Genomic DNA, 21,661 nt, shown 5'->3' on the forward strand with positions numbered 1-21,661 from the left:
TGCGCACACCACAAATTGTATATTGTATCAAATTTGTCGCAAAGCTATGTATTAATTATTATGCATGCTTTAAGGTTGTGTTTTAAACCTACATCTCCTCTGACATCAACTTTTAGTCTTTAGCAACATTTTCAAAATAGATTTATGGCTTAAAAATGGATTTTTATTCTTAAAATGTAAAAGCTATTTTGTTTATTGAACAGATATTGCATATGATATCATGTTGTATTATCATATTGTAACAATTATTCAGTTTTGGAAATAATGCTTTCTGTTTAAGCATGCATACATTTTTTAATGGACTCTGTAATTTGTTTTTGTTTGTAACATAAATTTATATTTTGATCTCAAATTGATTTTTTTAAATAAATTTTGAGTTATTATGAGTTAACCTTTTAAAAAATTGTCTTTCTTCATTGGGTGATATTTAATGTGTATTTGTTTGGTGTTGTTGTTAACCTACTGATATCCCTTGCAAGTTTTTTTTTAAATATTTTATTTATGTATCAAAAAATAAATGGTTTTTCGTGAAGTCTTTTGTATTATCATTATTCCCTGAATAATAAATAATCAGTCTTATAAATCAGCCTGCTTGTAAATAATCAGTTATCAATTCAGTCCCCCCGCCTTCTTATAACCAAAAGTTTCAAGATATAAAAAACATTAAAAAAATTCATGTCATTTGTTTAAAAGCTGGAATTAAACTGCATATCTATACTACTATTATAAATGTGAAAGTTTGGATGGATGGATGTTTGTTAGTCAATCACGGCGGAACGGAATTGGATGAAATTTAGTACAGGCGTAGATTATAGTCTGGAATAGGACATAGGCTACTATTTGTTCCGGTTAATTGAGTATTTAATTTTTTATTAATTAAAAACTAACTTTCCCGCCAAAAGTCTTCATTTTCTCATCGCCAAATGCGTACTGTCTGTCGATCACAAGAATAGCTCCAGCCAAGAAGTCTATCTAGTGGCGGTCGCTATAGTAACAAGACTAGTTCATTTCTAATGGGGATTAAGCGTGTAGGGAATTGGCGGAATTAAAGGTTACATCACGTCATTCGTCTTCTCGGATTTAAAAGAGTTGCACGCGTTATCTTATCTTTGTGTTTATTTTGCTTTTAAAATTATTTGTTCCTTACTGGTTTAATTGATTTTGCTAAACTTGCAAGATGGCCTTTAAGTTAAGGAAGGGTGAAATTTTGAAATCGCAGGCACGTAAAATTGTATATAATGTTGCGGAATTTTGTTCCAATGAAGCTTCATCGAAATCTGCGTTAATTCCACTCCCACAAGCTCTGAAGATGGCTTCTCAAGCAACTGGAATTTCTGATGCTACAATAAAAAAAATAAGAAAGGATGTTTCATCATCTGGCTCATCGACAGTTTTAAAATCACCCGGTAAACACCGTAAAAGACCTAATGAGCGAAACTGTGAAATTGACGACTTTGACAAATGTATTATACGGCAAACAATTCAAGACTTTTACATTAAAGAAAGGAAAGTACCATCCCTCAGAAAATTACTACCCGTGTTGAAAGAAAAAATTGGATTTTCGTGGCAAAAAGACACATTGTGCATAGTCTTACATTCAATGAATTTCCGATGGAAGAAGTGCGTGAATAATAGAAAAGTACTCATGGAAAGACCAGGTATTGTTTTTTGGAGACACAGATATTTGACAGAAATGAGATGTCACAGGAAAGCTGGACGACCGATTGTCTATATTGATGAAACTTGGGTAGACAGCAATTTGACATTTAAGAAATGTTGGCAAGATGACACAGTTTTGGGAGCTACAGCAAATGTTAATTCGAAAAATAGACTTATAGTTGTTCATGCTGGGTCATCAACGGGTTTCCTTACGGGTGCTTTACTAGTATATAAAGCATCAACAAAAAGCGGCGACTATCACGGGCAAATGAACTATGAAAACTTTAAAAAATGGGTGTCGGAAAAACTTCTTCCAAATTTGCAACCAAACAGTCGTATGCATGGATAATGCACCGTATCATATGACTGTCGAAAACCCCACTCAAATGAAGTATTCTACAAAAAAAGTTATGTAGACTGGTTGAAAAACAACGGAATACCCTGCGATCAAAAAATGCGAAAAGCGGAACTGTTCTCTTTTATAGACAATAATCGTCCAAAGAAAATTGTCTATAAAATTGATAATTTAATAGAGAAAGAAGGACATGAAGTTATCCGACTATCCCCTTATCATTGCGATTTGAACGCAATCGAATTTGTGTGGTCCTCTGTAAAAAGAATAATAAAGGAACGAAATGTTACTGGCGATTTAAGTTTGGACAATCTGAAATCTCTTCTTCAAACAGCTATCACTGAAGTTACTTCGGCAGAATGGGCAGCGCATTGCAAACACGTAGAAAAGCTTGAAAATAATTATTGGGAGAAAGATGAACTGTTAGAAGATTTAGTGGACGAACTGTCATTTCAAATTTATACCAATGATGATTCTGATTCAGAAGAAACCGAAACTTGTGAGAGTGATTTAGAGGATTTTGAAATGCTTGAATGAACATTATTTTCGAAATTTAGACGGTATTTTATTTTACTTTTAAAACTGTTTTGCCTTAGAAATTGTTGGAAAATACATGCTGAAAGTTTAATAATCAACGAAGTTCTGACATTGTATTAATAATCTAAAGTCCTTGATAATTATTAATAGTTAAGAAAATATTAAACAATTATTAAAAAGTTAAATAATTACTTTTTTATTGTAATAATTTTCATCTTTATTGCATATTCATTAATATTTCATTTTTATGTCTAAAAGTTTAAATATTATATAATTAATATATTAAACAATTTTTTTCACTCTTTATAAATCAATTTAAAAAATCGCCAATACGTCATCAAGACGATCAGTAAGTCAACATGGATGCCTTTCTTTTTAAATCCCCTATTGAAAATAGAGCAGGTCTTGTTTCCACAGCAACAGACTATCGTAGACATATTGGCGGGAGCTATTCTTGAGGTAGAAAAACAGTAGGGCTTTAGTTGTTTTTCTTTCCCACGCTAAAGAGGCTAGGCTTAACATGCTTTCGATCGATTATTTCAAATGATTCTGTTCATTTTCTTAGTGTTTGATGCATTTAAAATAAAAAATTGTTAATGAATCGATCTTTCGGATTCATTCTGAAGTACTTTTAAATTAAAATAAATTAACAGAATAAAGGAAATAAAAAATTTCTAATCTGCATTGCGTTATCCTAACTGGCGTGGAAAATTTGCGTTACGCCAAATGGTGTTGAAAATTCACACATGTGTAGTGTGTTCTGATTGTTGACAACTATATTTTCATTTTAATTAAAAGTTTAAAAATCATTTGTATTATACTGTTGTAGCTATCTCAAACTCGACTCTAGTATATATATGTGTGTGTGTATATATACAACGTAATTTTCAACAACATGCTTTGAATTTTTGCAAGTGCTGTCCTTGTGTACGCTTATATGTGTTTCGTGCTTTCACGTAGAAGTAGAATAACGTATCGTTATTCGATATTGAGCCTATTCGACTTTTTATCTACGTTACGGATTTCTTCCGTAAACGTCTTCTTTTATCGGATTAATAAACGCATGAATAGACAATCAATTTACTTAGTACAAAAATGTATACATATTGTTATATTATGTTAATATCTTTCACTTGTAAAAGAAATTGGAAATGATGACTCAAGCTTCCATATTAGCACAAAATACTATAACGATATCGCCTTGATGTTGTTTGATATTCTGAATGATGGGCAATAAAGTAAAATTACCGTTATAATGTTATTGGGCATTTTGTGCTAATCGAGTTCTTGGATTACAATGATTTAAGATACAGTCGAAAGTCGCAAATTCAAATGATGCTTATATAACCCAAACGCAGAAGAACATGAACTATATAACAGCAAGAATCGCTGAGCTCACGGAATTTCTCACCGTTTAATAACTCGGCCAACTTTTTAACAGAACTTTAAAGCTGTTGTTTCCCATTTGCAGTCTGGTGAAGTGGTGGAAGGGGGTCGGTGTTCTTGGAGATTTCTTTTTATTTCGAAAGCCAAGCCTCGAGACCTTGTCTTTAATAAATAAGAATCTGGCCACCAAAACTTATCTCCTATTCAAAATTTGTGCAAAAATGTTTACAATTCTAGTACTAAAATTAATTATAAGCTAAATTTCATCCAACTAGTTCACTTTATTTTTGTTATCAAGTTCACAGAAAAGTATAATTTGGGGGGGGGGGGGCTTGGAGATGTCCAAAACGTAAAAATTCTTCAATATCTCCTACTCAAATCTTTCAACAATTACAACGCTTTCTCTAAGTATGCGAAAAAGTATATATATTTTTTAATGAGAATAAGAGAATTTTGTATTCCAAAAATCACTTTTACCTGAAGGGTTGCACACAATTCGGGATCTGCAGTTTGGCAAAAGCTTGCACAAAGAATTAAATCTGTCTCTACTGCCTACCACACATTTGAAGTTACTACACAGAAGACTACATCACATATTTTCGCAAAACTAATCTATGGCAACCAACTGGTTCTCTGAAATATCAGTTGTATTTAATTAAAACTCTCTCTCTTTTGCATAATTTGATATTTATCATCCTTCCAAAAAAGGGAAAGTTTGTTTTAACGTTCTGCCTTGATAATGATATTAAAAATTTAGGTCCTGCACCTTTAAATTGCACCTTATCTGTAGTGGCAATGTAATCTCGCTTTCTAATTTCTTTTATAAACTGCTTAGATAATTGATAGAATTTTTCTTCCTTGGCTTTCAATAATGCATTATTAAATATTTGGTGAAATGAAAACAATTTAAATTGTATCGCAACAATGAAATCTAATGCTGAAAATCATGCAAGAAATATTTTTTAAATAGCGGGAGTGGTCTCCGCAAAACTCTCACGCAGATTATAATAGACTTCTCTTCCCAGAAAACGCCTTGCATGGCACTGGTTACGTACAATAGTTACGAAATATTATTTTTTGGCATGAATTTAGCATTTTTACTGAATCTTTCTTGTTATCTTTGGCGAAATATTTGGCAATTAATCCCTGGCATACTGTTAATAGTATTCGAAAAACAAATTTGAGCTTTAGACATGTGTTTCCACAAACGATTGAAACAAAAATTTGACACAAACCTACACTTGTAGAACAAAATGCTAAACGAAATTTGATATATTTAAGAGATTGCATTTTTGAACTATCGCATTTATGTGTTTCTGAAAGTACATACCGACAAACAGTTTTGTTGTTGTTGTTGTTGTTGAATTGACTCAAATTTCGATAGATATCTACACTATAGATGTTAATTCTGTGCATCAAATTTTATTTATCTAGCTCTCTTCGTTTTGTAGTTTTCGTGTCGAATTGTATTCAGACAGCCGGACAGACAAACTTCCTCTGAATGGCTTTTGCTCAAAATTTGATAGAAATCTGCAGATTTGGTATAACCTATACCAAATTTCATCCGTCTAGCTCAAAGTGATTTTTAGATATCTTTGTCATAGACAGACGGACATTATTCAAATATGTGTTTTTCGAACTCGGGGTGGTCTAAAGCGTGGAGATTCGTCAAAATCTCGAATTCGAATGTTTTGAGGAATACTATACTTTCTCTGTTCTATATATACTAGTGGAAATTCTTTAGAAATTAACACGTAATCAAATTACATACAATAATATACACCATTTTATTAAAGTTTTTACTTGATGCAAAACTAAATTTGAGCTAATATTTCTGGACACTGACATTTCAAATATCGACAAAAAAACATCAAAATTTTGCTTAGTGCTTCATTAGTTAAATCATTTTAAAGAATATTTGAAATAACAATTCCACTTTCTTTATCGGTGCCGTATTTGGTAATTGTAGTTTGAATTATCTGTTCTGTAGAACAACGATACTCATATATTTTCTTTTATAACTATAGACAGCAAATCAATTATTATTACACATGAAATACAAGAAAATAAAGCGCTTTTTGATGAATTACTGCAAACCTAATGTAACAAACAGTGTGTTAAAACATAAATGTAAAAGTAAATTAGATAAGAATTGTTTTCAACATTCAATGTAATTCAGCATGCCTTTTTGTTAAATAACAATCCCACCTGCATATTCTGAACAATACTTTCTTTAAAGATATATTCTAGCTAATTACCCGTTTGGCATGTCCATTAATTACTAAAATTCGATTTGTTGTTATTTTATAAAGCTTATTACGCCATCTCGCGAATGATGAATACTTTCCTTAGTATTTGTTACGCCTCACAGCACAGTCACTTAATTAATAAATATCGGTTTTGAAGAATATAATAACTCAATCCTTTGTTGCAATTCATTCTATATTCTTGAGAGCCTGCTTTCCATTCAACTCAAAAACTTGTTTGCTTTGTGGCTTGAGTTCTTATCAGAGTTTTCCCAGTGGCGCAAACAGAATTTTGTACCATTTTAGATATTGATAATAATGCAAAGCCAGAGAAATTTCATACCTTTAAAGTGGATAGTGCAATCATTCTATTTAATTTGCGTTGTCCTACCTTATTCTGCAGATGAATCCAAATTCCGACAAAATATGTCTAAAATAGTTGACATTCTCATTGTTGTCTTCTTAATTTACGTTATAGGCACTGATTTATTCTTGGCGTTCTATCAAACCGAAGGTGCACCGATTGGATTTTTGATTGCTGCTCTCAGTGGCGATTTGTGCAGTCTGTCCATTCGCCTAATTTTAATCGCCAAAAGGAACTCTATCGTCAAAACGCTTCGAAATGTTTTCACTTTATATCGAAAGCTGGAGACTGAGCGCGACATCAAATGGTATGGCACAAATTTAATGTCTGCGTTTGCCGTAAGCTGGATAATACCAACAATTCTGTACATAAAATCTACTCTGCTTGCCATGACTAATAAAGGAGCCAGAGAAACTCAAATTAATTTGCTATTCGGATTCCATTTTCAAGATGATTGGGGTATCATGTCCGTTTTGGTCATCAATCTGTTTCTGAATCAACAGCTCTACGCTATGCCAGGATATGCCGCTGGACTTTGTTACTATACTTACAAGATATTAACAAGTACCATTCAAAATGTGGAGAGAAATTTGAGAAGAAAATCAGATATAAATTCATTATATAACGCATATACAAATCTTTCCTCCCAAGTGGTTGATTGCATCGATGAAGTGGAACACGCATTGTCTCTGTTGCTGTTCCTGCTCTATACTTATATCATATCTTTCATATTTATAATTGTTACGTTACTGATCAGAATTGCACCTCAGGAATTTCGTTCTGGCTATGTGATGATCAATTCCATGACCGTTTTCATAGCCTTTGTGGCATTCTTTGCGTTGAGTTTTCAATCTGTCAATGTCCACAAAGCATCTGTACGAATAGGAAGAACTGTTCATCGAATATGTTCCAAAATGTCCTGGCCCACTGATGAGAATGAAGACGCAATTCGTTTTTTATTGTTGACTGCCAGTGACACATTTCCAGAGAAGGTACTGATTACAGGCTGGAACATGTTTGATCTGAATCAAGACTTTATTCTTCAAACTACTGGTGCCATAGTTTCCTATGGCACTGTAGTATCACAGCTTGGTAATCACGAAATTTAAACAACGGTACACAAAATATAGCTATACAACAAACGTGTATAGCTTTGAAATTTGCTTGTTATTGTAAGTCATTACTTTCCTTAAGAAAAACTTTGATGGAATCTACAAAATTTTTCCATTAGTAATGCAGGTAACCCTTGATGTATGCCATTTTGAATAATGTACAATGAAATGTTACAATCTAAATATATATGCTTCCTTTATTAGCACAAGATATATTACATTTTCTGCACGCTGTTGTTCATTATTCTGAATGCTGAACAACATTGTAAAGAGTTCTTTAAAATGTTGTTGGACATTTTTACTGTCAAGAAAACCCTCCTGTTTTTCAACATGCATGTGGCATGATGAAAAACATTGAATTGAACATGAATTGAAAACATTGAGCATGCATTTATTTACCAATGAATATTCTCGTATTAATTAAAATATCTGGAAGACCAAGCTCTACTCGCCAGGGTTTATATATATATATATGCTCTACTCGCCAGGGTTTATATATATATATTGAGAAAATATTTAAGTACTAATCACATACTGAATACAAATGGATATTTTCCAATCCTATCAACATATAAACTGGTCATTTAAATAAAATAAAAAGAAATCGTAAATGCGCTTGGTTTAACATGTTATTCGAAACAATCTGCTATATTATAATGTTCATTTTATAGTTTATCTATCATAACATATTTTTGAACTTGCACTTGGCATTTTTATCTCTGTGAAATCGGGTCCAAGATGGCGCTATATGAACATTGTCAGATTGAGAGCATATAGATAGATAAAGGATCTAATAGATAATTATAAAAAAAGTTTTTTGTGCGTGTGTGTGTAAAATTGCGGTTTTTTCCAGGAAGGACACCTATATTGATAATACTTATAAAAGGCAAAAATATTATTTATAAATACATAAGTAAAAAAAAAAAAATAAAGCAAAAAGCGCGACTCGAACCGAAGGCCCGCAAGACACGCGTCATTCATTCATGTTGTTCTGACCGTTATACTGCACTGCCCGCACTTCAAAGGGAAGTTGAATATACTTTTTGAATATAAAATTTGGTAGACTGATTTAACATCTAAATTGTAAACATCTATCGAATTTTGAGCCAAATCTAACTACAGGTTGACTGTCTGTCGATCTGTACTTTCAGAAACATTCAATTGCGGTAACTCAAAGACGCAATGACTTAAATACATAAAATTTGGTGAGTGAAGTTCTGACTAGCTCAATGTTGAATTTTTGTTTCAATCGGTTGGGAAAACCTGTCTAAAAGAAAAATTCTATTTCCGGATATTATTAACCGCATTTTATGGAATAATAGCCAAAAACACTTGACAAAGTTATCTCATAAATGCATTAAAAATGCTAATCTCAATTCTAATTCTTCCTAATTTCTTAACTAATGTACACCTTTACCATGCAAGGTATTGTCTGGGAAAACACTCTTATTAAAATATGCGAGAAAGTTGTGGGGAGAGCAATCCGATTGCTTATTTCTGATTGATAATACGGTTATACTTTGCTTCGTTTTCTTTTAACTGTCCTCTAATGATGGAATATCCCTTAATGAACGCCCTGTATTTATAGCCATATGTATAGATTTTTATAACTTGAGTTATCCTTGTCTACAATGAATTTAATTTTGAAGAATAGATACACAAATGTACATAAAAAATAGTTGGTGATTTATTGAAAGACATCGTGAAGGTATAAAAGTGATAAATTATATTGACTAAAAACTATAAGCTCGGTGATTTTCAAGATACTAGAAGGTGGAATGCTGATTTCAGTTTGTCCAAAAATTCCGCCACGGCCCCTTTCATATCTTCCACTATCTCGGCGTTAGAAGGTGACGATGAGACGATTGTTGCGTCTTTACATTTTCCTTGAATGCAGTGCTAAAAGACAATGAGAAAAAAAAATTGCAAAAGATGAAAAAATATCAATTATATTAATGAATAGTCTTTATTTAAATTAAGTTAACCGACTAGGATAAAAACATGAATTTGAATTTTCATTTATTTATTTATTTTGCAGCTTCAAAAAAAAAAAAAAAAAATAGTACGCTTCTGTTTCCAGTGATGACTTTATTTTATCTCTATGTCAATTAAAAGCCAAGTTACCGCGAATTATTGATATGTAAGCGATGCTTATTTATATGCCTTTAAAAGCTTTAAATGTACTTTTTGAGGGATGAGATTTTTTTCATAATTCTACTGTACGAGTATCGTCATACCTCAAAATATATTCAAGGAATCTTAATGAAACTTATAATAATGAGTGCCCTTTATATTATGCAGCATATAATGAACAAAGGATTTGTTGTTGAATGCTCTAGAAAGGGATTTATGATTGTTTAATGCAAATATTGTTGAAAAGAATTCCAAAATTCCATAGATAATTTCCTATATTGCACACACAAATTTTAATTTTGAATATAATTCTTAGATAATAGTTAGTTACACTCAAAGATATGTTATACATGTAATGTTACAATGAAAAATTGTAAAAATTTTTTTCTCTAGAACAATCCCAATTTTTGTAAATAAATGCTAAAATTTACATCAAAATATGCTTTCTCTTCAAAAGATGCATATATATTTAAATAATTTTACGTTTATTCATCATTTTATCTTTATATTAATAAAAAAATCATATAAACATTACAATATTCGTTTTTTTTTTTTTTTTATCTTCTCCGAACCTAGTCGGATACCTTAAATTTTAGAATATCGAAGTTTACAAAGTTGTGTCATCTAAGTAGGAGAGTATAGAGTTATTAAAATTAAAATTTATCAGCTCAGAGGAATGAAAAAGGCATTTTATTAGACTAAATGATAAAAAATTTGTACAACAGCTGTTTCAGCTGATGTGCTTGCCATTTATTAATTGAAAAATAATGCAAAGATTTAGAGAAAAATTAATGCTAAAAATTTAAAAAAGTGAAACAAACGATTTTCGCGAAAAAGCCAATATATTAAGAAGTTCGTAGCCAGTAATCACACGGAGCAAGATCAGGTTAGCAAAGAGGTAAAGTTGTTACAAACTAATGGAATTGATGATCCGTTCATTTGTTAAAATTTATAGGAAAACAAATGAAGAATGACTCGAATTATGTGGAGAGCTCTATAATTTTTCATGAATTTTGCATCCTGAATGCATCAATCTTGTTGAAGTTCTTAACTATAAAACTTGCTAAAATGATTCGCTTTGGTGTATGGTGAATACCACGTCCCGATATTCCATTTACTTATTATGACTCCAAAACATTTATTAAAGTAGATGTTCGATTTTGTAAATAGTCTAATAGCTAAATGAACGTAATGAAGCAGATAAGAACATGCTTAGTAAATTATGCTTGATAAAGTGTTAATATTATCCTGATATTATATCATTCATAGAATTTATATTTTTCTATATGCTTATTTATTTTACAAATAGGAAAATAAAGTTTTAAATCAACCCTCTCAGCGACCCTAGGCAGTTACTTAACTGAAAATCCGCCTTTGGCTACAATCCATTTTTTTCTCCTCGCTTTGTAGACAAGCAAATAGAATTGATAATTTATGCATATTACATAAAAAAACATAATTTATTCATATTGTATTACACGGCGACTTAATGACAGTTTTCACGTAGTATCTTTAAGGTATCCGACTAGGTTAAAAATATTATTTTTCCAGAAATTGAAAAAAAAAAAAAAAAATATGATCTGAAAATAAAGTCGAACTTCGTAGATTCTAAAACAGACTTTGATTTTAATATGTGTGAGATAGAATTATAGATTCAGTAGTTACAATAATACGCAACAAATAAAAATGAAATCGGTAACAGTGATATTTGTAACCGAAAAAGAGCGATTTATTTTATTTTTATCAAAATAATATTTTTTCTCCAAAATGATATTTGATACGTTTATATTATATCTCTATCTACTCAATCATAGTTTGTTTATTTTTGGCATTTCAGTTAAAAAAGAGTGAAAACTACATTTGTTTCCAGCGCATTTGGATGAACTAATTTACAAGTACAATATCTAAACGCATTTTCTGAGGAATGAATATTTCACTGAATGAATGAATATTGAGATACGTTTTCCGTTATTGATTCAGGAAAACATATCTTAAAATCAATTCAATAAAATTATATGAAATTTGGTGTACATATATCCAAAACCTTTGAGGGTGTGATAGACCGCAGATTTTAAGATAGCTTCATTTAGACATGTTTAACAAACACTTTAAGTTCAAAACATGGATGACAAAATAATTATTAATGGCAACTTCAAATGCTCATAAAATTTTTATTTATTAAAATAATTTTTTATAGTGTGGTCTGTTAAATTTTATGTAGTTTGAGCTATATATAGGTGAAATAAAAATTAAATATTTCCCTTATTCTTCGACTTACTCTGTTTTTCTAACATTGAAAATTTTGCTAAATTTTCATTAAATAAACAGCTTTTTTTTCGAAAACCAAAGGCAATTAGTGTATTTTTTTCTTCTAATAGTGACTTTTGAAGTCTGTTTTAATTATTTAGTACAGTAAAAAATGTTTATGTATCATTTAAAAAAAAATTCATCTCTGAACCTAGTCAGATATCTTAAGCAACGCACTCATTTGCAGAACAAATTCCGCTTTAAAGGAAAGTGAGGTTGCTTTTAAGGCTAGTTCCATTAACAGTTTGGAGGGGTTTGAGATCATCGAATCTTCAAAAAAATAAAGAAAGAAGCGTTCATTTCCAGACTAAAGAAAGAAGGAGGAAATCTCCTGTAGAGTCTTTCTCAGTGGGCTGTCGAAAATTACAAGTCAGAGGATGGGTGCAACAGGTGAGTAATGGGCGATTTCTCACGGGGTCAAAAAGACAATTAACAGCAACTGCTGCAAGGTCGAGGACCGTAAAATCATAATTAATTCTCGTTTGGAAAACACTTACTAGTAGCAATGAGAAAATATTAAGGTAGAAATTCATTTTTAGAGCATGGATGGTTAAAGCCCTTTAAGTGGACTTTTCCTAGTTCTCTTATTTATTGTAAGATCATAATACTAAATCAAAATTATTTTTAAGTTAGTCGCTTTTGGCGACTATATGTTTGTCGCAATTAATGGTTGGTCAAATTTTTAATTAATACTAATTAAATTGATTAATTTTAATTATCAATTATGATAATTAAAATTGATATCTTACGCAGTTTGCCTCTAATTATTTTTTATCATAAAAATATTTTCAAAATTTGATAGACATTTTGCACGTCACTTCAAATTTTTATAGACATTTAACACGTACCGTTTTAGAAGTTTTACATCGTTCTTTTTATCTTAAGCATCTCCCTATAAGCTCAACTAAAATTTGAGCTTTAATTTAAAATAAAAGTTATCATCTTCAATTGATATAAAATCTTTCTCTTTGGAACTATTTCAAAAATAGAAGTATTTGAAATTTTTCCTTTAAACCGTACAATAATTAAATTGGTATTATTAAAAAGATTATATCAGGAATTTCGAGATAATGAAAAACTTATTTTATGCTCTAATATTTTCAGTAGTTATAGGGGTAAAGTTTCAAAATTTCGTTTAATTTTTAATGAATTAAAATTATATTTAAAATTTCAAACAAATAGCCTCGAGTTGAACATTCTGATCCTTCAAAATATATTTGTACCAAATTTGGCAGCTTTACGTCTAATAGGCTATCTTGCAGAGTGGAAACACACAGGATCATTAATATCATACAAAGAAGTGTATTTAAAATACCGTAATAACTCTGTCGCTTTTATAATGTAAGAAATGGATCGGTCTTTTATCAATTAATATTGTTAGAAATTCTATACTTCTCCTTTAATGTAATACAACTAGAAATAATTTATATTTAGTTCCATTATGCACTTTTATGTAATTTAATTCCATGCTTCTCCTTTAATGTAATGGAACAAGAAATATTTTTTTTAGTTTTCATTACACACTTTTACATAATTTAATTTATTTCACTCTCGGGGAAAAAAAAATGGAAATTTGTAATTAAGTTTTCCTTCACTTCCTGTTGTACTAGTTTTCGAATTTTGTATATATATATATATATATATATATATATATATATATATATATATATATATATATATATATATATATATATATATATATATATATATATATATATATATAACTGTAATATGAAAAAAAGATAACCAAAATTAGAAATAAATATTAAGTTAATAGTCAAAGAATCAAAAAGAAAGATTAACTGAATCCGGCCCGAAGACTTTTTCAAAGGTCACCCTCAGGCAAGGATTCAAATGAAAAAAAGATAAATATAATTATAAATATGACAAAAAATTGATTTCACATTATTAGGGTACTATAAATTAAGTACTAAAGAACAAAATAATTATAATTTTAAAAAATTTACATTTTAATGCACGAGTTCAAATATAGAATTAAAAACTTCTTGACTTATTCCGCTTAAACAAAAAATTATCCCTCAAATTAACTACTCAAATGGTCTGCACTTATCAAAGAAATAATTTCCCAAATCTTTAAACGATATAAAAATTGATCAAACATTTTATATGCGATAAAATGTTTGACGTTATTGATTAAAAAACTTCAAAATTTCAATTAATTTCAAATTAGTCAATTATCACACTAAATTTCTGAAAAGAATCATGCCCGGATGTGAAAAAAAAAATTTATGGACTTCATTATGTGCTTTATAATTTGTATGTGCAAGTAACGAGCGCATATAAATCTGAGGATTATCGACATCTGGTTTATTTTAATAACAGATAGATACTATGAAATATTAGCTTTTATACAAAATAAAAACTCTGACAGTTTCTGTTATTATTAGTATGTTTTTTGGCGAAATATCTCTTTGAATAAAAATATAGCTGAAAAAACTTTTTGTTGAAATAAATGTATATTAAACAAAATTTTATCATACATCTGAGAGATTCATGTTTAATTTATGAGACTAACTGTTGCCAAAATTTCGGAATAATTTAGAAAGTTTTACGGAAGTTCTTATCTTGCCAAAATTTATATCATATGATTTTGAAGTTTATCGTATACATTATCGATATATCGTGATTTATGTTTTCATAAATAAATCACGATTCGTAAATAAATCAAAGTGAACATCTAGAACAATGCCAAGATGAAAATCTCAAATCATGTCAATAGTGACGTATTTGAAGAAAAAAGATTTCATAAAAAAGAAAGGAATAAGCGAAACGAAAAATGATCTTTTGCAAAAAATGACAAGAACAAGCAGTCAATCAAGATGTCACGCCAATATTAACATTGAATTTGTTTGCATAAATAAATTTTTTTCCATTATTGCATTGTTGACAGAATTCTGCATTTTCAGACAAAAACATAAATGCAGTTTTCAGCAGACGATAATTTTGTTTTTCTTTAATAGCGAATCTTTTTAAGTTATACGTTCTAAAAAAAGAGAGATTATTTTAATAAACATTCTTAATTTTTCCAAAGAATAATTTTCTTCGTATTAAATTAATTAAATCTGTTTATAAATATTTATTAAAGTATTTCATATTTTCATGAATTCTTGGCTTCACACGGAATGTCATTTCATTTATAATTTAACGAAATCAAATTTATATTCGTTCTAAAAAAAGAGAGATTATTTTAATAAACGATCTTAAATTTTTCAAAGAATAAATTTCTTCATATTAAATTAATTAAATCTGTTTATAAATATTATTAAAGCATTTTATATTTTCATGAATTCTTATCTTCACACGGAATGTCATTTCATTTATAATTTAACGAAATCAAATTTATCATTTGTCTTTTTTTTTCTTTTTCTTACTTTTCCAGTTCCACAAGAGCTGCCTTCGAGAGCAGGATGGGCTACTGATGCCCACAAACCTGACACGCACCATAGTTCACGACACACGTTCTAAAAAAATAAAAAATAAACATCACTCTTTAGTTTAATATGTTAAATAGAAACATGTTAATATGTGCAGAATTCTTTTAGTATGACAACGCTTTCCGTTTTCTGTCAATCACTTTCAATTTTCCACTCTTTTTTTTTTTTTTTTTTTTTCACAGCAAAGTAGGAAGAACAGAGTGGTAACTCAAAGTGCTTGATAGAAAATTTAAAGCAAATAAATAATATTTTCGATTAAAAATGCATAAGAGAGGAAAAATTGAATTAAAATTTTGTTAATCATTATGACGAGTTGAATTATTACATGGAGCAACTATTATTTCTTTTCATTCACTGTTTTCATTAAATGCCTTTTTAAATGTCAAGAATACTGCTATGAAATCGAATCTCGAAAAATTTCGTAAACATTTTTCAAAAGATACATTGAGAGGGGAAAAAGTGGGATAGACTACTTCCTAGACATATATTCATAATTTGTTGCCTCAAATTGTGAGCAATACTTGTAGATACATTTACCGAAGAATGTTAACCCCGGGGGGGGGCACCTTGAAATGAGGATGAGATGCTTCCGGTATGGTGGTTTTATCTCGCCACCCTGGAGGGTACACAAATAGGTGGGGGATCTGACTCCTCCCATCGATGACGGGACGTACTTCCTTTTGGAAGGGTTGTACCGTGGCCGGTGATGGCCCTTAGGACTCAACCACAGTTTCCGCCAGTGTTGCTGTTGCGGCGTTCCGGTCATTAAGTATTATTTATTTCATTTTGCCTCATACATGTAACCATTCAATACCATTTTGGCTAACTTTGTCATTGTTGATATAAACATTACAATCAACATTCCTGCATGCAGATAATAAACGAACTAATTAACACATAACTAATTAACGTAATTAATGATGAAAAATAAGAGTTTAGGGTGTAAAAATAACATTTATTTACTTTACAAAAGTGTTAGCGAATCAGACTTTGATTTCTTTCAATAACTGTGTTGAAGAAGAATAGATATTTTTTTAACCCACTTCCCATATTCCTTAACTTTCTTCAAATTTTAAAAGCCTCTGTGGATTGGTGGCAAAATATCGGCTGTCAGCCTGGAGGTTTTAGATTCAACACCTAATTTCCAAGCGTATGTGGAATAGGTGTACGTGAAATTTAAAGTTAAGCTTCAAATGTTCTTCCTTTAGTGTGGCGTGGTAGCTTGAAAAGAGGGGGATACTCGTGCGAATATCGAAATCATCATCTAACCATAGCTCGAAATGATTAGGAACATTCCAAAATATCTCACAAGTTGATTTCATGATACATATTTTAGCACATATGTCACAACTTACATCTGATATTAAGACCCTCTGTTTAATTAGATGATCTGCTTATTTGATATCTTTTAACTAGAGGTTATTTAATTAATTAGATAGTTCGATACAATTAGATAGTAGATGTGCACCCTAGATGAATCGCATGGTAGCTAATAAAAATATATTCTAAATGAAAAAAAAGGGGTAACTGCTTCTATTTTAACTGTATCCTTGCCCATTAGCATTCGACTGGTGCCAATAAGGTTGAATTGGGTTGCATGCCTACTTAGAGTTGAAAACACATATAAGTCAATTCTTCATTCAAGCAAACGATATGAAAAGACTTTTATTGATATCACAATTATTAATTTTAGTTGCTAATCAAAATAACTACATCGTGAGCATGAATAAAAACTTTATTTCGATGTGTTTGAGTCTGAGTTATTTATTTCGATGAGTTTGAATATGTATGCAACTTAATATCACAGGAGTGGCATCAGTAAAGTGCTAAAAATTCATTGTAGTGTATATCATTATTCGCTTGGAACGCAGTACATTTTAAAGAAAATTTTCACCGCAACTTTGTAGCACCGTTATAACAAACTTTTAATGCAATTCCTTAAAAAAAAAAAAAAAAGATTGCCGAATATCAATACTTTTATCTATAAAATGCAACACTTACATTGAATGGAGTCTTGGGTACAACGTGAGGCTTGAATTCATCTCCCAGTGACAATTTACACTGCGCTTCCAAATCAAATCTTTGTCCTGGCAGTTTGTCATCAAACGGGTGGTTTATGCTCTCCAGCGTGTAGGAGCTGTCGTCATCTAAACATGACCCGTAACCTTTCCTGAAATAATCGGAGCATCAAAATTAGGAAATGCGGATTCTTATCAACATTCTCTTGATTTCAATAATTTCTAGCTGCCTTTGGCGACCAGTTCATTTGCTGGGAATATTGATTGCGTTTAACTTCAATTAGAACTATAATGCTTAATCTGAGGTTCATAATTCCCTGAAAAAAAAAGATTTAAGCATTAAACTGTCATCATTAAAGTCCAGTGTTATTTTAATAGCCTTACACTTGTTTTCTATTTTATGTACATGAATCTTTCAAATGCAGCCAAATTTCAATGTCATTAAAAATTAAAATATCTGGATAATTTATTTAAAACAGCGCGTTTTCTTTTGTAATAATGCAATTTCATTTTTTGATTCCATGCTATTAGCAGAAGCACGGTCACCAAACCGTGCGGGCAATAATCAGAATCTTCCTTCCTTAGCTGTCAACAATAAAGCAGGGTTCACAATAGATCAATTATTGCGCACAATGGAAGGTTATGCCTACTTCAGGAAGATACGTGACCGCAATGAGATAATGGCAAATAGTTGTCCCAATGAGGCAGTCATTTGCCACTGTCCCGTTGGATCACGTGATATTCCTGAGGTAGACGTAGCCACCCATTGCGCGCAATAGTTGGCCTGGTGTGAACGTTGCTTAAAAGAAAATCTCGTAATTAAATATTTGGGAAATGCATCAGTTTAATTTTTAAAGACCGTTATGATGGAGGAAAAAAGAAAATGAAGTCACAATACAACGGAAAACTATGTACATTTCGATCTTAGATGACTTGCGCAGATTGTGTGCTTGCCCTGTGACTTTGATGTCACATTCAGAGATTCCATTAGCCTTTCATATTCATCTGCGTAGGTATCTTAGCCTCATAAATAACACTAAGCAAATGAGGTATAGAAGCTAAAATGGAAACTTATTTAGAGGATAGAATCTTACAAGGATCTCCCATTCAGAATAAACGAAATGAAGTAACTTATTTTCAACGGCAGGAGTCCAAAAATTCGGGTTCGCCCTTCCTTATTTATGGAATACATTGCGCATTTGTATTTAGTTCGTATGCAGTTATTCACTTTTTCTGACACATGAAAAGTGGATTCGTCACTGAAGAACCATTTCCGAAGGTAATTTTCATCATCCTCAATTCGAGTCAAAATTTGCACAGCGAATTTACGAATACATAATCGTCTTCAGCTGAATGCCTACAAAGTGCAAATTGTGCAAGCTTTACACTTTAATATCATTAATAAAATTCTTTGAGTTGTAATTTACGAATACGTAATAGGTTTTTGTTAATATTTTTTATTCGAAAGTTATGAGGTACGGAAACCCCGACAATAATTAATGAACACCCTGTATATATATATATATATATATATATATATATATATATATATATATATATAAAACTATTCTACGGTCGTAAGTAAAAGTCGATGAGATAAAAATCAGGATTTTTTCTAGCATTATATCAAAAACGTAATGGTTGATGAATTCGCCTTTCTAAGTTTTCACATTCAAAAAAATTAAGTAATCCTAATATAACTAATGTGGACCTTCTTTGTATCTTACTGTATTTCAAATTAATTAAATATCTCATTGTTTCTAATTCTTTATTTTATTTATTTATAAATATATTTTGGAAATTTTGTCCACTATATATATATATATATATATATATATATATAATTCTAATTAGTATTCTGAATTAAGCTTGAAAATCTCTGATTCAAGCACAAAAAGTATGGTTACTTTAGATGTAAACATTACAAAATAGTTTTTTTAAAGATTTAGCTACAAGATTTGGCAATACGGTTTTACATAGCTCTGTTGCAGTCAACCTGGTTTTACATTCTAGAATGAACAGTTTAAATCTGTTCAGCAACGATTTTCATCCAGATTACTTAGATTTTTATATAGTTCAAAGAAGTAAATTTTAAACACAGAATTTATTTTCTAATAATTAAAAAAAAGAACTGATATTCAATGATATAAGTGTTTTTAAAGGTTGGGCCATAGTTTTATTTCCTGTTATATGCTTTGTTAGTATTTAATCCTGAATCGAAAGCGTAGAGTCATGCTTACCTCAGTAATTATTCCACGTATCAGTCAGACTGAATTAAATGAAAATATTCAGCCTCCTAGCAAAGTTATTTGCTAATAAATTGGTTAAAAGAATAAAGAATTTAAACACGAATGTAATGCTTGGCTGCTCTTTTTACGAATTCTCTTCCCGTATTAAAGTTTGATAAGATAAAAAAATTATTAATATTTAAAAAATACAATATATACATGGATTTTACTATAAAAATATTTTAGATAGTAAAAATTTAACTTTCCTAGCTTCTGAGTTCCTATTTCACTATTTTTAAGAAAAACTAATCATTGGTCAGAATTTAAATTGACTCTATATTTATATGGGGAAGGTTGAAAGCCTTAACATTCCCACACCATGTTTGATATTCGGTGGCAGCATATTAATTCAGAAATAGTGATACAACCATAAAAATTCCCGTTCACCCTCCCTGCCTGAGTTCGAAGAGAATTGCATAACTGAGTCGCGGCGACAAATAATATTGGTATTGTGATCGATGTAGCCGTTAATATCGATGGTTCAACATCGATATCGATAAAATAGTTATGAAATGCACATTTAGCGACCTTTTCCCCTTTAACAGAGATACGATCCACAATCTGTAAAAGACCCAGACAGTAAATGTCGTAAATTTTTTTCTACCCAAGAGGGAAGTGAGAACCAATCACCAAACCGGAAGCTGTCTATCATTATATTGAAGTCCCCCCCCCCCAGTGAGGTGAGGTGATAAAGGGAACCATACAATAATTTACTATTATTGTATAGTAAATTATTGTATGGTTATTATAAACCATACAATAGTTTACTATTAACAATGTGAATTGTACGTTATACTAATTCGTAATTAGTAACAAAATCCATACATTATAACATTTCATGATTTGGATGGCAAATTATTCGATACGCAATTCATAATACTAAACCACTTACTGAAAGAATCTGTCGAGATAATCGTTGCTGCAAGTGGACCAGGTGATCCTGCCAGGTCCGGTCTTTTCGGACATGAGATAAGCGCTGGGATCGCAATCATTCCCTCGGCCATCGTGCATCATTCCTAGGCTAAAAATAGAATCATCATCAATTAATAGAATTAACATCAAGTCAACTTTAAGTAATATTGTCGATGTGTTGCCTTTAAGAATCAACAGTTCAGTTTTGAATAAGGTGCTTTTTTTCTATAAAAATACTTTGTCCATTCTTTAAAAAATGTATATGTGTGTTTAAAAAATGTGTATTTGTAATAAATGATTTCATTTTAATTATGAAAATAACTTTTATATAACATTTTGATATTTTATGAAGTAAGGAACGTTTACTCGTGGGTTTATATTATTGCGCTTTCTTTGTATTTTTATTTTCTCTTATGCAGCACAAATAAACAGAAGTTTATACGATAATTGTGAAATATTTCACTTTTCTTACTGCTAAATCTTTATGTTGACTATTCTTAATGTTTTAGACCAATCTAAAACATTAAGGTGTTAAAATTAAAAAAAAAAAAAATCTTTTTCTTCTGTATATGCTTTTATTTAATAAAAGTGTTTCATGTTTATAAAAATGGTATTTGTAATTGATTTTTTTTTCATTCACTTTCTGATATATTATCGAAATTCTGCATTGGATATTATCAATGATAATACACTATTTAAAAGTTTTTAAAACATGATCATCAACAAATTTTTTGTTCAAAGTAGCATTTAAGTTCATCGTTTTTATTTTGACTTTATTATGTGTTTGTACAATAATTTTCATAAGTGTTAGATTACAGATCAATGTTTCAAGACACTAAACCAAGCGTATATTTACTTTTTTGAAATCGAACTGGACTTGCTGTTGGTTATG

At 30.4% G+C, this 21,661-nt stretch overlaps 3 protein-coding genes across 3 annotated transcripts in view; 2 read left to right on the forward strand and 1 right to left on the reverse strand.

Moving 5' to 3' along the window:
• Window positions 1-1,177: 1,177 nt before the first annotated feature.
• On the forward strand, window positions 1,178-2,008 carry LOC129971722 (uncharacterized). Its single transcript, XM_056085699.1, has one exon. The coding sequence runs from the start codon at window positions 1,178-1,180 to the stop codon at window positions 2,006-2,008; it is 831 nt and encodes a 276-aa protein (XP_055941674.1).
• A 105-nt stretch (window positions 2,009-2,113) lies between these two features.
• Window positions 2,114-2,548, forward strand: LOC129971723 (uncharacterized). Its single transcript, XM_056085700.1, has one exon. It carries the CDS (start codon window positions 2,114-2,116, stop codon window positions 2,546-2,548), a length of 435 nt encoding a protein of 144 aa, XP_055941675.1.
• A 6,773-nt stretch (window positions 2,549-9,321) lies between these two features.
• LOC129972312 (A disintegrin and metalloproteinase with thrombospondin motifs adt-1-like) overlaps window positions 9,322-21,661 on the reverse strand; it is a 57,580-nt gene continuing 45,240 nt past the window's right edge. The window contains exons 10-13 of the mRNA XM_056086402.1: window positions 20,750-20,878; window positions 17,553-17,721; window positions 15,489-15,578; window positions 9,322-9,555 (exon numbers count right to left, since the gene is read on the reverse strand). Of these exons, the coding sequence (XP_055942377.1) occupies window positions 9,415-9,555; window positions 15,489-15,578; window positions 17,553-17,721; window positions 20,750-20,878 (529 nt within the window). The 3' untranslated portion in view covers window positions 9,322-9,414. The remainder of the gene's footprint in view (window positions 9,556-15,488; window positions 15,579-17,552; window positions 17,722-20,749; window positions 20,879-21,661) is intronic.

Source organism: Argiope bruennichi, chromosome 6, assembly GCF_947563725.1.
Source record: "Argiope bruennichi chromosome 6, qqArgBrue1.1, whole genome shotgun sequence".
In the NCBI taxonomy this organism is placed as follows: Eukaryota; Metazoa; Arthropoda; class Arachnida; order Araneae; family Araneidae; genus Argiope; species Argiope bruennichi.

What these genes read in the sequence shown, in the direction of transcription:
- LOC129971722 (XM_056085699.1), top strand. Translation starts at nt 1,178, where the DNA reads ATGGCCTTTAAGTTAAGGAAGGGTGAAATTTTGAAATCGCAGGCACGT.
- LOC129971723 (XM_056085700.1), top strand. Translation starts at nt 2,114, where the DNA reads ATGCGAAAAGCGGAACTGTTCTCTTTTATAGACAATAATCGTCCAAAG.